The sequence below is a fragment of the Scardinius erythrophthalmus genome (genome assembly GCF_964197995.2).
Source record: "Scardinius erythrophthalmus genome assembly, chromosome: 8".
In the NCBI taxonomy this organism is placed as follows: Eukaryota; Metazoa; Chordata; class Actinopteri; order Cypriniformes; family Leuciscidae; genus Scardinius; species Scardinius erythrophthalmus.
Window position 1 is genome coordinate 13,282,943 of NC_138228.1, and position 17,675 is coordinate 13,300,617.

The window sequence follows — 17,675 nt, forward strand, 5'->3', positions numbered from 1 at the left end:
GTATTAGAGTCTCTGCCGCATCCTCCCTCGTTCACCCCTCTGCCCAGCCTTTCGCCATATCAATCGGAAGAGCCCAAAGTACAGATTAACTTCCCCCCTCCATGATTGCCCACCATTACCAACCTGACCTCATCGAGGGGGCACATTTCTCTCTCTGTCACTGTATCTCTCACACACACACACACACACACACACACACACACACACACACACACACACACACACACACACACACACACACACACACTTTTTCCAATTTTCTCTCACAATCTGTCTCTCTCTCTCTCTGTCCTTCAGGAGGGCAGAATCCTTTGTCTGCAAAAATTAAGACTGAAATATGTTTTTTTTAAATGAGCTGAAAAGAAAAAACTACCATCCTTTAGTGTGAGCCCGTATGACGCAAGCCTCTCGAGAATCGTATCCCTAAGAATGAAAAATCTATGACTGTCTGCCGCTGTTTCAGAACATTACACTCACATTGAGTCGATCAAAGAGGTCGTCTCCTCCTTGCTTGTTTTCCATGAAAAGCTTGAGGTTTTTGAAAACCTAAAACAGAAAACACATGTTTGCTTGTTTATCATATGCATAGAACAGAGGTTGAGAAAGAAAAGGGACAGGAAAGAGGGAGAGGCACTCTCAATTATATTTGACATTTCGCAGAAGTCCTGTTTTTCTCCACTCCTCCTAAATAAACCAGCTAAAATATGCATGGAACTAATTAACGGTAGCAGATGTGATGCTTTTAAATCAGTCTCATTTGAATAACAATCCTTGAGCCAAATGCATGAAGAAGAAAGTAAACAGACCGCTCGCCAAGCAATGACAATTTATATTTCTGGAATATTTTCCCCCAATTTAACACGGCCGTATGTTAGTAATGACTGATTCATATGCTGACCTTCCTGTCTAATAAGCACACAGAGGGGAGATCGACACTTAACATGATCGCATATTCAACACACTCTAATATGACCAAATAATGCGGGTCCAAAGCTCACAGATCACTAGCGAAAATGCTTCTTTTTGCATTTTTCTAATATAGCTCCACATTTTTCATTACAAATTACATTATCGGCAAAATAGTTTGAGTGAAATTAAATTTATGTGAATTACAGAAAGTATCATTCGTACAATGATACAAAGACCAGACATACAATGGTGATTAAGTGCAAATTCAGTGTGATTTTACTAAATAAAATGACCCTTCCAGAAAAATAATGTGAGAACGTGATTATGTCTGTTCCATCTGTATCATCTCAGTGAGCTTTAAAGAGTTTTTACATATGCGCACTAAGGTGATTTTAGCGTTTCACTGTGGATGACAAACTTTTGGAAGTGTTGGCAGAGAAACGAAAGCGCCGTTTTAACATGTATCCGGATTAATGTAAACATAACCTTAATTTTTAAAATGAGGTGATGAATCACATATATTTCATGTGATCTCAGACTTCAGGACATAGGCTGCGTTCACACTGCAGGGCTTAATGCTCAATTCCGATTTTTTTTTTTTTTTTACAAGGCCGTTCACATTTCCAATTAAATGCAACCTTTTGCGATCTCCTGTGTGAATGTGAAATGACCCAGAAGGGACCCGCATGCGCAGAAGAGTACTCAACGGTCAACGACGTCACTTGTTGTTTGCGGAAGTAGCTAAACTTGTGATTCACTCACACACACACACACACACACGAGCGCGTGCAGCGACCGTTACACAAGAGCCAGACAGCAGCCGCTGACCTATCTAATATCAGCACAAATAAGTTAACATAACGTTAGTCTACTCTTATTCACATTGGATATATCATGATGGTGGCAATTCAATGACGTGCGGGTCGAATACATGCGACCTGGCCGTTCAGACTGAAGTCGCATTTCAAAAGATCGGATACGTATCGGATTTGGACCACATACCCAAGTGGCCTGGGTCGCATTTGAAAAGATCGGATCTGTGTCGTTCAGACTGTCATGATAAGATCAGATACAGGTCGCATAGGGGCAAAAAAATCGGAATTGGGTCGTTTCAGCCTGCAGTGTGAACGTAGCCATAGATAGATTCATACAAAAAGTTTGTTATTCAAACATACTTGTTATTCTATAAAAAAGGAAAATAAAAAGCAGCGTATTGATGGTAATGCAGCCACAGACGTGAAATCAAGTTCCAAAGGCTTTAATTGTTATTCATTATGTCGTAATGCGGTGATGAGAAAGTGGGGGTCGGTTTTCACAATACCTGCAATTATATCTGACATTTCCGCAAAGTCTGCCTGACGCCAAATAAACTTACAAGATATTCAGAAACTAATTAATTTTCACTTGATGAGCTTCTTTCAAATGTTCTCATTTACATTTTGAAACCTATGCAAGCAAACAAGATCTAGCGGCTGAGTACAGCACACGTCTCACGGTACCTCTAGCCTGACCTGCACGCTAGCGAACAGTGGAGAAACCGTACTTTCTACAGCTACGAGCTGTGTTAAAATAATAACCCACCTGTTATGACTAAAATTATCATACATGAGGTAATTGATAAATGCGATGAATCCAATTTGCACTAGATTTGCATTTCCATTTGGAAGTGTTTTAGTTAAGCTCGTGCTGTTCCATTGTTAATTCATGTAAGAAATGTAAATGTAAGCAAGCACAATCTGTCTACTTCTTTTAAAATGTTCTTACCCTTTTGGCCACAGGAACCTTGTTGTAGTAGCGGATGCAATCTTTACCCAGGAAGTCGAACTCTACCACACACTTTTGCCCATCTAGTGTGTCGTGTAAAGTGATGTGCTCCACGCGTAGTGAGCAGCAACCCACGGTGTCTGCCGTCTCACCCTCTTCCTTTTCATTACCTGCTCTCAGAGCCAGCTGAAGAGTTTAACACACACATACACATGCTTCATGACACTGGATCTTCAGAACATCTTAGAGTCAATGCTCAGCTGCTTGTGAACAGGTTTGGACATGACAGTGGACTGAAAGCTGCAGTGTAATAAGAAAAGACTCTGAAAACCTTTGATACTGATGTAACCTTTGATCCAGTATCTCCACACGGAACTAGGATTTGTGTGAGTGTGTGTGCGTTTTTATAAACTGAGGAAAAGGTGTTTGCCTTCCAAAAAATGTTATTTGTCACACTATAAGATCTAAAAAAAACTATTATGAGATACTCAAATTGACAAGAAATATTTTTAATTTTGAGATATGGAGTTGAATTTGAATAGTCATAGCGGCTGTTTACACCTGGCCACTTCATGCGTTTTCTCAGATCGGATAGCTATCCGATCGTGAAAAGACCAGGTGTAAATGCCCTCCGAAACGCATTCGAGACGGATTTGAATCCGATCGCTCAAACCACTTCAGGAGGTGGTCTGGGCCACATTCCTGACGAAACTGGACAAGTGTAAATGCATCTGGTTGTTGAAACCACATATGTAAATTGTACTCATCCCAAAAATGCTAAAAAATAAACGTATGAGAGCGTGTTATATGCTATATGTAATGTTATAGCCAGATATGACGACGCTACTGGAACACGCATCACCACAGATGAGCAGCTGAGCATCTATTCATTAAGCCAACGAGCAAACTATCACAAATCAAAGTGAAAGTCGCAGACGCTTAACACACAATCATCATCATTAAAAGTAAAGAAACGAAATGATCTTACCAGGGCTGTTGCCGCTCTCTCTTATTGTGGTCTTTGATTTTCAAATTTTAGCTGATGATCAATAAAATGCTGCTCATATCTGTTGCTTTCGGTGACGTGCACTCCATTAAATCTGCATATAGCGCGGGAATTGAAGATCGGATTTAAATCCGTTTCGCAAAAACACATTTATGTGACCAGGTGTAAATGGAATCGTTTTTATAAATCAGATAGCTATCCGATCTGAGAAAACGCATGAAGTGGCCAGGTGTAAACAGCCCCATATTGTGAAATATAATTTCATTGTGACAAGTCGCAATTGTGAGATATGAATTCACAATCATGAAAAAGTCCCATTTAAGACATTTGCTATTATGAAATTATGGAGGGGAGGGACATTTCCAGAACACGCGCTACGCTGTGCCAATCATGACACACTGGGCCAGCTAACCAATCACAGCACATTTCGTATTTCGGAAGGGGTGGCTTCATCGAAATTGCTGTGTTCGAGACAGACTGGGGAGAGAGGAACTGTAATGATGTAAAATATCTGAACGATAATGCGTTTTTTGAACAATCAAGCATGAAAACATTCTAGTACCCCCCAAAAGCCAAATCAAGACTTCTTAAAAGGGCATAATGGGACCCCTTTAAATTGACCATAACATGAGGAACTGAACTTTGATCTTTTAAAATAAATAGTTAATTATATTATGAAAACATACTGTAACTTTCAGAACTTAGTACACCTTCAGAAATAGAAAATGCACCATGCTGTCCTCCTGATATCTCCTCACTCTCTGCTGTTTTTATTCTCACAGGCAGCTTAATTGACGTGAAGTGATTACCAGTACACTCAAACCCTTTGGTCTTTTCCAAAATAAAGCAATCATGATTGAAAGCCCTCTAATGTGCACAAATTATTTCTGAGCAGCTTGTGTGGCCTGACCTTGTCTATAAAGTAGAGGGCAACGGCTCTCTGGCGTGTGCCCATCTGTTTGGACTTGAGGTCCTCCTGGTACTGGGTTCGGATGGCATCCACACACGACTTCAGTCTACGAGCCACCTCATACTTTTCCCAATCCTTCTCACCCTACGGGAAACAAAATAAATCAACAAAGTAAAGCAAGGAACTAAATTACATGACATGGGGCAGCTTAGCCTGACACCTCATGAGTGATCTGTCTTCAAGTACCATCTTATTCCAAAGGAACTGACTGAAATTATGAAATCACATCAAGAGATTTAGGAAAAATAATCTTAAAGACTCCACAAAACAAATGCAAATTTCTTGCCAGCCTTTTCAGTGCAATTTTTCTTTCTGCTGAAACAGGAAGTTGGGTCAGAACATCTAAGGGCTTATATTTCAGCTAAAAGTTTAACGTTAACAAGTACATAACTTTAATATAGATTAGGACTGGGTAAAAAAAAAAGAAAATTGATTTCTCGATTTGAATTGAATCTCATTTTTATGAAACAATACCAATTCTTAAATTCCAAGAATCAATATATTTCTATATGCTGTTTTCAGTTGATGATGAATGAACAGAACATTGTAGCGCCTCGCCACCTCCCATCTAATAAATCCTGAAAACAGGTATTTAAAAAACCTTATTGCATGTTACAGTCAGGTTGTCTGATTCCAGCTTCAAGCACTTTAATTTGTACATAAAGAAAGTTACTTTGTTGTCACAGCAACAGCATAGTGACCAACATAGTGTAGAATAACTTAACCTTCAAGTTCACACACTAATTCAGTACATAAAAAGCAACAGAAAGCAGACAGATGAATGGACTCGTTTAGGAAAGAAAAGCAAAGCAATGAGGTGGCTGGAAGACGGTGTAGTTTTGATTTTTAGATTTCTTGAGAGGTGTCCATCACGAAGTTCTGATGAAATTGATCACTTTTCTTCCTAATTTAATTAGCGAGAGGAAGTGAGTGGAACGAGGGTGAAGATGAGGTGCTGAGCTGAAACTAAGTGAGCGTGATTCGGCAGAACGCGAGAATAGAATACACATCAGCTCTGTTTGATTGGCCCAAACTCAGTGCTAAAAGGCAACATCAAATCACATCTATTATTAACAAGGTGACAGAGACAGGTAGTCATGAGGTGAAAAGGACGTGAAGCTGAGTTGTAAATGAAGGGATTTACAGGCAGAGAGAGGAAGGAGAGGGCAATAAGTACATTTTAATCAAGTCAATATTAAGGAAATATTACCATCACACCACCAGACTTTTTACTAACAGCAAGAAGTTGCATCCATATTGCAGCTTATTCTGACCAAGAACCGCCAATTAATAGAATAAAACAATCGGGTTGTGGAAGTAAATCTCCATTCATTTTCTCCATAAGGAAATAGATTTTTAATGATAACTTTTAGGCCTTTAAAGACAGACCTACTGCGAGTTCCAAGGTTGTTATTCGATGGTATGCTTTTGTTAAAGCTATCCGTTCACATTATTTCAACTTTAAATAATAAGATTTAACTGCTGTTAACACCAAAAGAGCTGGCGGGAAATGCCCACTCCCATGAAGCTTCATTTTCAAATACTTTTTTGCTTCAAATAAAAGTAACACTTTAACAAAGACTAAAAATCCCAATGGGAAAAATGAATTGAAATAAAAATACTTCTGCTAACCAATGCTGCTAAAAAGTGGGTGGGCACTAATGTACTCTATGAAGGAAAAGATTGTCCCACCGACATAAAGTGACCGATCTCAGTTTTTGTTTTGTTTTTATGTGTTGTTTAGTGATGGGTTTATCTGAATTAGTTTATGTAGATTATGCTGAAGTACGTTTTTCTAGATCAGGGGTTTTCAAATTGGGGTCCAAGGACTTCAAGGGGCCAGAGTTAGTTAATATAACAACAACAACAATAATGGTAGTTAAAATCTACCGAATTTGACATTATACTTAAATCATTTTCCATATTTCATGCACATTTATAATAATTTACGGGGTTTCCTGCTAAGTTTGAAAACCCCTGATCTAGATCTATGGTGGGTTGCAACAAATCTGTTCTGATAGGGTAGCAAACCCCCCCCCCTCCAAAAAAAGGATACAATAGTAATAATAGTAAATAGTAAAGTAAAAATATAAAGTAAATAAGTAAAATGCAATTAACCATATACATGCAGTAAAATTGTGCATAGTTAAATAGCAAAATAAATATATAAAAATAATAAATACACAAGTGCTAAAGCTTTGAATCTGAAGTGGAGACTATAATATATACCTTAAGTTTGGAGTTGGCATTGAGCATAACATATTTGCAAGATCCTTGTACGTTCTCAGTCCAGCTGGCTAGCCACGTTACAGTGTTGTCATGACGAACTTCTTTCCAGCGGTGACCAGCAGGAGGTTCTGGGATACGAGAATCTCTGTAGGGTTAAATTCATACCTTAAACTTCCTCTGAAAACAAAACACTGATTGATGAAAGAAATATCACTTGAAACTGCATATATATGGTTTTTCAAAAGAGATCTTGAAGAAAAATTGCTTTTACCCATTTGCAAACAACTTTCTATCAAACATATCAGCAATGTGCTTTTGTTAGTCTTCACATTTCATGCCACAGTGCTACAGAAACAATCCCACTTCTGAACATATAATACGGCTATGCAGACTGAGGAGTGTTACAACATGAAAGCCTCACTTGCTGCAGTTGATAATCACGTCTTCAGGTCGAATCTTCTTCTTCAGCATTCCCTGTTTAGGATGGTCTCCTCTGCCTCGGAAAAGCCCTGGAGGTTCTATCTTAAAGTTCCCAATGCGCTCACGATGGTGGTCCAACACACAGAACCCATACTCCTCAACAATTTTTTGATTGACCTCTTTATTAACCTAGAGAACATTTATTAATTCAGAGGAACATTGGTTACCTAGTGTAAGGGATGAAGCAGTCCATTCAAAGATTGTAACTTTGATTTATATTTCAAACATTTAGATGTTTCGAAGGACACCCACCAACTTCTCCTCTTTGCTCATGTTCTTTCTGGCTTCCACCTTTTCTTTGTGCATAGTATGGAGCTCCCCAAAATCACACTTGTTCAGATCTGTGATTAGCTGTCTCTCCTCCAAAGTCATCTCCTGTACACAACATGCATAAACCATCAAAACCCAAAGATCATATAAAGTGATCAAGTCTCTTCAGAAAATTTTAACTAAACTGTTAAATTCATATGAATTTGATATGGATTCATAAAGAGATGATTTTACTATCTCTTTATGAACTTTTTGAGGCGTCAAAGTGTCATATGAGTAGCTATCTATGGAGGGAAAGAAAGCTCTTGGATTTCATCAAAAAGATTAGAAAAAGATACATTTGTATTCCGAAGATGAACGAAAGTCTAACGGGTTTGGAAACGACATGAGGGTGAGTAATTAATGACAGAATTTAAATTTTTGGGTGAGTGAACCATCAGATCAGACCACACACTGCTCTACAATGACCGTGTTCTCAGCAGTCTGTAACTTTCCTTATTGATTTAAATCGGATGAGATGTCAGCTGTACTTGAACCACCAATTGTAATTTTAACCAAAAAGTTAGCAAAAAGTCCATATTAAAGGCTCACCAGGCAATGAAGCTTTTTTTTTTTTTTAAATGCAGGTCTTGATGCCCACGCCCAATTCCAATTTGTTGACTATATCTGATTTTTTTGATGACCAGCTCACTACATCTTTTAAAAGTGACCCATATCCAATATCTGCATTTATACTATATACTTGGCGAAACAACCCAAGGTAGACATACTGACCTGGAAAAGCTTAGGCCGAAAAGGAAGTAAAAACGACACGATTTGCAATGGACGCAGATGAATACAAGCTTTTGCTTTCTGTACCATCTTTAAAGGTCAGCAAAACATTGGGTTAAGCCTTCGTCCTCCATTGCGGCATTGAAAAGAGTTATGTGATCACGGTTGGTGTCCACCCGAGTCAACATCATTTGCCACCATCGCTTTTTCAATAACGTAAGATTCGCTTTGACAGGGGAATAACTGATCTGTCAGCTAGCATGGCAGACGCAAATGCATGTATCCGATTCATATCTGATTTATTTCCACATATGAATGAGGCCTGAAACCGATCTGAGAATATCAGAATCAATGTGCTTTTTTCCTGCTTACACATTCATGTGTCATTTCTGATCTGTGCCACATGGGAGGAAGAAAAAAAAATCTGAATTGGGCCACTTGAAAAATGTGATGTAAATGCGGCCTTAGTAGCAGTATACATTAGGAGAATCATTGTGCTAAAATAATACACAGCAAAATCATAGACATCCCCAGCTAGATGTCATTTACTGTTTCTCAGAGGACCCCAGGGTAGACTAAACACAGTAGACAATAGGGCTGGGAGACAAAATCGATTCACCTAGCTATCGCTTTTTTTTTTTTTTTTTTACGATTCTAAAATCGATTTTTTTTTTATTCCAGAATCAATATTGATTCAAATTCAATTGCTTTATTTTTGTCCTTGCTTGTAGATGAGGTTAACAGAAGTTAGCCACTTTCGTTCCAACAGTGTCCAAATGTGTCATTATCTATGAGTGTTGAGTGACGTAATATCCCAAGTGGACGCGTGGAAGTGTGACTGAAAACACTGAAAAGCCCTTGCGCTACTCATATGCTGAGAGAGAGAGATAAGACAATAGAGCTGCACGATTCATCTTTAAAAGACTGTGATCTCGATTCAAACACCCACGCTATCTTTCAATTTGTCTGTCTATTAAACTTTGACAAAATCAAATCGCAACATTCAAAGCTGTGTTGGTGCTGCCGCTGACCCAGAGAAAGTTGTCATGAAACAGTCTTTTCAACCTCATAGTATCATTATTTCTGTGATGCAATAGTTCTCAAAAAATAAACTGTCTGCACACTTAAATCCTTTAAGCAAATTTAATCACCAAGCTTTCGGTCAAACGACCATCCTCAGGGCAATGGGCATTAAAACACTAAATATAAGACACTAAATGTAGCAATCAACTTAACTGTGTTCAAACACATCAGGGCAATCAACAGTGATTACCACACCTGTGAAAGCCAGGTAGGAGAGTTGTAGTCCAATGGTGGGAGTTGTAGTTTTTCTTTAACCTACCCAACATGTGATGCAATAGTTAAAATTACCATAGAAGTACTTGGATAAAAGTTTAAAGTTCAAATATGAACACTGATGTCTATGATAGCGATCAGCTTTTGATAGAAACTTGGTGCTTAAAATAACGCATTTATCGATTACATTGTTTCGGCAATAAGTGGCGACAAGTGACTGTTAAAAAATGTATTTGTTATTGAATCGTTTATTCAAGAGAATGTAGTATTGTATGATGCTTCTGAAATAAAAGTCAGAAAGATGTGATGATTTGTTTTTGTAAATATGACTCATCTTATACATCATGTACAGTCTGTATAAGTGTATGATTTAACTTTTCCCGATGGTCTAGTGTTAAAAAAAAAATTGCAATATCGAATCGCAATACTTGTAGAATTGCAATTCTTAAAAAAATAAAATAAAAGAAATAAATAATTTGCAATACATATCGTATCGGCACCCAAGTATCGTGACAGTATCGAATCAGGAGATAGGTGTATCGTCCCAGCCCTTGTAGACAATTTGCACCAAAATGTGTCCCACGGTTAGGTGAAAAAAACAACAACAGTTTGGACAGGATTAAAATCAATACGAAAGGCTGTGAAACAGAAATTTAACTTAACTCCTCAGGGAAAACAAGTCCCATCCATGCAGGGTTTTAAGATATTTCTGCTCGCTTCATACATCTACCAGACATCTTATAAGAAAGAAGCTGAGGGTGCTGTCCTTGGGTAAGCGTATATGTGTGAAGATCAGAAAAGATTCACACCCTAATGTTTTTTTTTTTTTAGCAACACATACATTCTTGACTGCAAGATTTTCACATATCAGAACTTCGCCTTATGCTGTGACAGCAGCAAAAACGGCTACAGAGAATAATATGTGAAAATAAATTGATGTGAGAGAATCAATGAAACATTATCCAACTTGTCTCGTAATAAAAGGCTTTGAATCATCACACTCGGAGTAGAATGATGGACGAAAACAATTCATGACAGCAATCAGTACATCTTCAGGTCAATACATCTTCCATGAGACAGCTACTGCTTTGGAGACACTTTTAGCATGACCTCATCTTTTAAGGGTAGATGTTTTCTAATGTTTCTAGAGCACCAAATCAGAATATTAGATTAACTTAAGAAGGATCATGTGACACTGAAGACAGGAGAAATGATGCTGTAAATTCAGCTTTGCCATTATGGGAATACATTTTTAAATATATTAAAATAGAAAGCAGTTATTTTAAATTGTAATACTATTTCACAATATTGCTGTTTTACTGCATTTTTGATCAAATAAATGCAGCCTTGGTGAGCATAAGAGACCTCTTTTTAAGAATGAATAAATAAATACAAATTTACAGACCTCAAACTTTTAAATCTTTATTTACATTCTTCTAAATTTTGGGAAAAGGCTTACATTTGACTTTGACCTTGCTTAGGAGTCAAGATCTTGAGCATTTACAGCAGGTTTTTGAGTGGACCTTGCATTCAGGTTGATTCCAATTGGCAGTCCTGTCATGAATTGCAACTTTGGAACATTTTACTTCAGACAAGGCAAAAGATTCAGTTCAGTGGAAGTGCTTGAGACTTTTGTGACGCATAGCAGCTATTCTGAAGGGTAAATTGATCAGACAATGGCTGTCTGATCATACATGCCAAGGCAAGAACATTTCTCCTTTTGCTCGCAATATTTATGCCTAGTCAAAATTGGTTTTGTTGCCTTGTGCTGCTTTGAAAAAAATAAAATAAAATACAAGAACACGTTTTGTTTAACCACGCCCAAGTCTACCTCAGACAGAATATTCAATGACATATACAAAGCAAACAATAAATTGATTTCTAACGCTCCATTTTGTTTATTCAAAGATTTAATCATCTCTCATAATAATGAATACTGAAATATGTCACTAATTAACTGATATATCATGTGAAACAGCCCTACTTCAAAGTTAAGTCCTTTTAAGTGAGCCACTTCTTTTGTTTCTGATCTCAATGTCAAAAAAGGGTGCCTTCTGATGCTTTGCACTGATATTGCTTCGAGATATGGCCTGTTTCATGACATTCAATAACAACAAGGACTTCCTACATCAGAAGACACTAAATATCATCAAAACAACACTAGAGGGCCGAGATCCCCTCACCTGTGATGATCACAGTTTCCCATGTGGCACAGGAAAGGAGATAGAGGACGAGGACAACCAAAAATTGAGAGGAGAGAAAAGTAAGTATCGGATGGAGGGGTCACAGAGGACTGACATACGCGTTTCCCTTTTGTCGGCTTATGATTTATTCTTGCACTTTTGCGGTGCTAAATGTCACACTAACACTGATTCACTCTAATCTCTCCTCCAGGGGCTGGTGAAGAGAACCAGCGCCACGGGACCTCACACAAGCAATTTCATCTGACCTGCCCCCCTCCATCTCCCCATTCTGTCACACACACCCTCGGCCATAAATGGCACCCCTGGGCCATTAGCCAGGGAGCAGAGCCCAGAGCACAGAGAAGGAAAAGAGTAAAATGAGATGGAAAGGGAAAGAATGCCCCCCCAAAAATGGCACACAAACAGACACTCTCATAGACTCACAAATCAACTACATTGGTTAGGTCAAGAGCGCAGCACAATCCATGACTCTATATTGTTGAATAAATCAAATGTACTAAATGGCGATCACAAATAACTGGCAATTGAGAAATGCGTCACTGCATTTAAAAGGAAAAGTTTAATTTCAACAAATGGAAATTAACTTGAGTGCAATGCTAAAAAGTGCAATGTTATCCATTTATTATAGCCCATGATTTGTTGTGAATAATCTGTTTCATGTTGCGGCAGTATTACAAATAGTGCATTGCTATGTCTATTGTATATTATATTATATATATTTAATGCTAGTACAGTAATATTGTAAAATAATATAGTTATAATTTTAAACTGTTTTCTATTGTAATATATTCTAAAATATAGTTTATTCCTGTGATTCAAAGCTGATTTTTCAGAATCATTAGTCCAGTCTTCAGTCAGTGTCACAAGATCCTTCTGAAATCATTCTAATATAATAATTCGGCACTCAAGAAACATTTCACATTATCAATGTTGAAAATAGTATATTTTTTTCTAATATTCTTTGATGTATAGAGTTCAAAAGAACAGCATTCGTTTAAAATAGACAATTTTTAAAACAAATGTAAAAGTCTTTACTGTCACATTTGATCAAATGAAAAAATATATATCTTACTGACCCCAAATATAATGTTTATATATAAATTAAAATGTGAGGGTCTATCAGACTCTGTAACCCTAACTTTGATAGATGGACTAAATGGTAGAGTACATAGCGCATAGTATATACTGTTGTGTCCTAAACTTGTGTTGCTATACTAAAGCTAGCATGTTCAGAGTGGTTACTAACTGACCTAAAGTCTATATGACGTTCAGATCTATAGTTGTGGTATGGGTCCCTCCAATCTAAGTCTAAGGGTGCTTTCACACCTGAGAGTTTGTTTCGGAACCTAATTTTGATGATTATGGCTTAATTATTAAGTCCAAAGTCAACACAGCCGTCTCCCAGAACATTTTAGAGCACTTCATGCTTCCTTCAGCAGACAAGCTTTATGGAGATGCTGACTTCATTTTCCAGCAGGACTTGGTATCTGCCCACACTGCCAAAAGAACCAAAACCTTGTTCAATGACCATGGGATTATTGTGCTTGATTGGCCAGCAAACTCGCCTGACCTTAACCCCATAGAGAATCTATGGGGCATTGCCAAGAGAAAGATGAGAGACATGAGACAGAACAATGCAGAAGAGCTGAAGGCCACTATTGAAGCATCCTGGTCTTCCATAACACCTCAGTAGTGTCACAGGCTGATAGCATCCATGCCACGCCGCAATGAGGCAGTAATTCATGCAAAAAGGGGCCCAAACCAAGTACTGAGTACATATGCATGATTATACTTTTCAGAGGGCTGACATTTCTGTATGTAAAATCCTTTTTTTTTATTGATTTCATGTAATATTCTAATTTTCTGAGATTTTGAATTTGAGGTTTTCATAAGCTGTAATCTATAATAATTCTAACAAATAAAGGCTTGAAATATCTCACTTTGCATGTAATGAGTCTATATAATATATTAGTGTCACCTTTTAAGTTGAATTACTGAAATAAATGAACTTTTGCACAATGTTCAAATTTTTAGAGTTTCACCTGTAAATAGCAGTAGAGTCTGATTCTGTGAGTGTGCACATTAGTTCTCAAGGTTGAAAACCAAAAGAGCACCTCTTCATCTTAAAATGTTGTGTAATTGCGCTTCTCTGTTTGAGAATGCTGTCCCGATGAAGCCTTGATTCCTGCTCTAGCTGCATTATAACATTAGTATGTTTGCGCGTGTCTTGACACAGTTAACCTCTAGACAGCACTGGGAGATCCAGAGAGAGCGTGTTTGAATTTGCTGCAGTATTAATACGAATGTAGTATATAATTTAACAGCGCGAATGATGGCTACATTCGTATAGTGTTTGTGTGTGTCTCGACAGTTACAAATAAAGCCACAATAAGCTTATGGACACACAAATACATTTGAGAGATAATTCAATGATAGCTTCCAAATACAGATTTTACCAACACTGGTGTGAAGCTAGTAGGGACGAACATATTGGCACCATAATGGTTATTGTGTTTTTTTTTATTTTTTATTTATTAAATATCAAATTTAACTGAAATGGCTTTTGCCATCGTCTACCACTAAAAAAAGTGGTAGATTATTGCAAAGATGTTTTTTTTTTTCAGGTACAATGTAACCAGCAGCTCAAAGGTCCCACCTCTATTATAATGATGACATTCATTTAAAGGGATAGTTCACCAAAAATGAAAATTCAATCATCATTTACTCACTCATGTTTTTAAAAAACCTATATGAGTTTCCAAACAGTTTTTGGTGCCCATTGGCTTTCATTGTATGGATGTATGATAGTTTATCATCTATTTTTCATGCTGTATATATCGTTGTGATGCCTAAATTCACTACCATAACTCTTTTAGTGTATTATAAAACATAATAAAGCATTTACTTTTTTATTAAAGTATTATAGATTTCTAGGTTACCTGCCATAACGTTATATATATAATCAGTATCAGCTAGAATTTCAATAGGCTATCTCTAAGACAATCAAAGATGAATCCACTTATCCTGAACACAGTTTTGTAGCTAGACAGGAGTTAGGCTGCTCTCCGATTACATCCTGTGGCGCCCAGTTCTGGCGGGTCTCTAATGTGCAGTAATTGCCAAATGCTAAGAAGTACATAAACACGCCTCCTCCCTCTCAGCACACTTTTCATTGACCTTGTTTTTCTAATTGCTATCTGCACTGCACAGTCAATGAATGTGGGCACAACTATGGGTGGCCATTTACTGAAACACAAGAAATTCATTATCCACTGAACCCTTAATTGTATTCGGAGGTTTAGTCTCCCTTGATGAGTACTAAATGGGTCAAAAGGCCAAGAAACATCTATATGAACACTTTTTAACAACCGTTTGCTTTGCTTCATGCTGCTGATAACTCAGAAGAAAACAGCGAGCAACAATCAGGTAGAGACAAAAACACTCATACAACACTTTTCGAAAGCACTGTAATAATAGAGCCGATGTCTCATCACTTGAATTCCTCTCTCGCTCATTCTCGTGATTGACATTCGGGGACGGGGCGGAGACTGTGCTCAGTGAAGCGAGCAGGGGCTTCCGTGTTATAATAAAACAGTTAAATTGGATTTGTTCATATGCGGGAAGCGAGTTGTCTGGATTAGCATATCAATGCCTTTACACAAATCGTATTTTCAAGAGCATTGAGCACTAAGCAGCACGAAATTAATTCTGCATGATACGCCCTAAGGCCTTCTGGGATGCTGCAAGCTTCATAACTGTTCCATACTCATAACCTGACACCCATCCCTCCTCACTGTAAAAGCTACTGGTTAAACATTGAGCTAGGCTTACAAGTGAAGGAATGGTTTACCTTCCTCCAGTCCCTGAAGAAGTTATTGCGGAAGACCTCTTTTGTTGTGTATTCGTGATCCAGCATCTGAGCAAAGAAAAGTGCCACTTCCTCAGCTGGCAGGCTGAGTTTCACTGCCTTTCCTACAACAAAAAGAACATATTCACTTACCATAAGGACATCAGTGTGAAAAAACAACAACCAGCTAACAACCAATTATGAGTTGTTTGGGTAAAAGTATGTACTGAACAACATACATTTCATACTGTTAATCAAAAATGTAATATAAATATGCATATGATTTACCACCATCTAGTCATAACATTTTTATTTATTTTAAACTAATCATCCATGCACATATTTCATAAAAAAAAATGTTTTAATCAAAATATCAAAACTGGATCTTCCGATAAAAACGACAAGACTTCTCTCTGGTAACGTCTGCAGGATTTCTCCAATCATTTAGTCTGTTTAAACTCTGCCCCTGCAAACTCACATTCATCTGCCTACATTTTTGCGTGAAATGAACATCAAAATATGTATGAAAAGACCTGTCGCTACTTCCATTTCATTGCAACTTTAATAATTTATTTATTAAAATAAATGTAATAATGCTTCAGCATATCTCAAATAAAAATATGTTCATTTCGTACTTTTAATAATAACAGTGATATCTAAAATCACTTTTTAAACTGCATTTTTTTTTTTTTTTGGACACTAGAACAGAAAATAAATTTTAGCCATTTATCTAATCTGCCATAACATCAAAATTATTGGCCTAAATTTTCACTAAATCCATAGCAAATATAGTGATTCCTCTTCCATGGCCTCATGGGATAATACAGTGTCCATTGGATGTGCCAAAAGTCTCAGTCTGAGCGATCTGATTGGATTTTGCGTTGTTTATGTGACTTCCTCACGGCACGTAAAACGTAAATGTCTGACTTTGCTATAGGAAACATGCTGAAAGAAACAATCTTGTGTTGTTGCAAAGTGACGGACGAGCAGAAAATGACAATTAGGGATGTCCCGATCCGATCCACGGCATCTGTATCGTGCCGATACTGGCCCAAAACGCTAGATCGGATATCGGAGGGGAGAAAAAAAATTATCCGATACCTATGATCCGATACCTATTAGGGGTGGAACGGTACGTATTCGTACTGAACGTACGTTCGGTGCATGGATTTACACAGAGAATACACGGTATAAAAATAAATAAATCTCGCGTGCACATTAATTAATGTAATACGAAACTAACGTTACTGTTAGATACGCGCATAAGCGGGTTCTTTAGGGACACCTAATCTGTAGCCCGCCTTAGCTCTGAATGCGCGTCTATATCGCTTCAAACGCTCACTTTATCATTATACGCGCGCGGCGCGTCCTATTCGTTTTGGACGCGCGAATGGATTCAAACTGTTCAAGCATCGAACTAGACGCGATAGACGCAAATTTGACGCTCTATTCGCGTTTTGGTGTGAACGCAGCAAAATGAACAGGCTGCGATGTCAAGATTGCAATGCTGGTGTGTGTGTGTGTGTGTGTGTCAGAGAGAGAGGCACGGGCGCGATCGAACAGTGGAAACAAAAAAACATACTCCGTCATTTTCATACAGGACATCATTAAAACTGGAAAAAGTGTTTAGCCTACTTATATTTGTGTAAAACCCAACATTGTGCTTTTGTCAAACTGTAAACTCTTGTCAAACTGTAACTGTCACCCAACCAAAATCACACACACACACACACACACACACACACACACACACACACACACACGCGCGCGCGCGCACACGCTGTTTAAAAGCAAAAATGATCTCATCTTTTTGGACATTCATCATTGCATTGGTTTTCATTTCTTGTCCTAAAACAGAGCACTAATTTGTTTATTTTTAAGTTACACATTCTACATTGAATAAAAAAGAAAATCAAATGTGTTTTTAAA

General features: G+C 37.7%; 1 protein-coding gene across 2 annotated transcripts in view; it reads right to left on the bottom strand.

The window, feature by feature from the left end:
• The window catches only part of LOC308694978 (DNA topoisomerase I, mitochondrial), a 36,057-nt gene that overhangs the window by 8,790 nt on the left and 9,592 nt on the right, over positions 1-17,675 (bottom strand). For both annotated transcript variants that reach the window (XM_081372852.1, XM_081372853.1), the window contains 7 exons: positions 15,750-15,871; positions 7,611-7,733; positions 7,300-7,487; positions 6,879-7,023; positions 4,590-4,733; positions 2,674-2,859; positions 478-546 (listed from right to left, as the gene is read on the bottom strand). In XM_081372852.1, the coding sequence (XP_081228978.1) occupies positions 478-546; positions 2,674-2,859; positions 4,590-4,733; positions 6,879-7,023; positions 7,300-7,487; positions 7,611-7,733; positions 15,750-15,871 (977 nt within the window). The remainder of the gene's footprint in view (positions 1-477; positions 547-2,673; positions 2,860-4,589; positions 4,734-6,878; positions 7,024-7,299; positions 7,488-7,610; positions 7,734-15,749; positions 15,872-17,675) is intronic.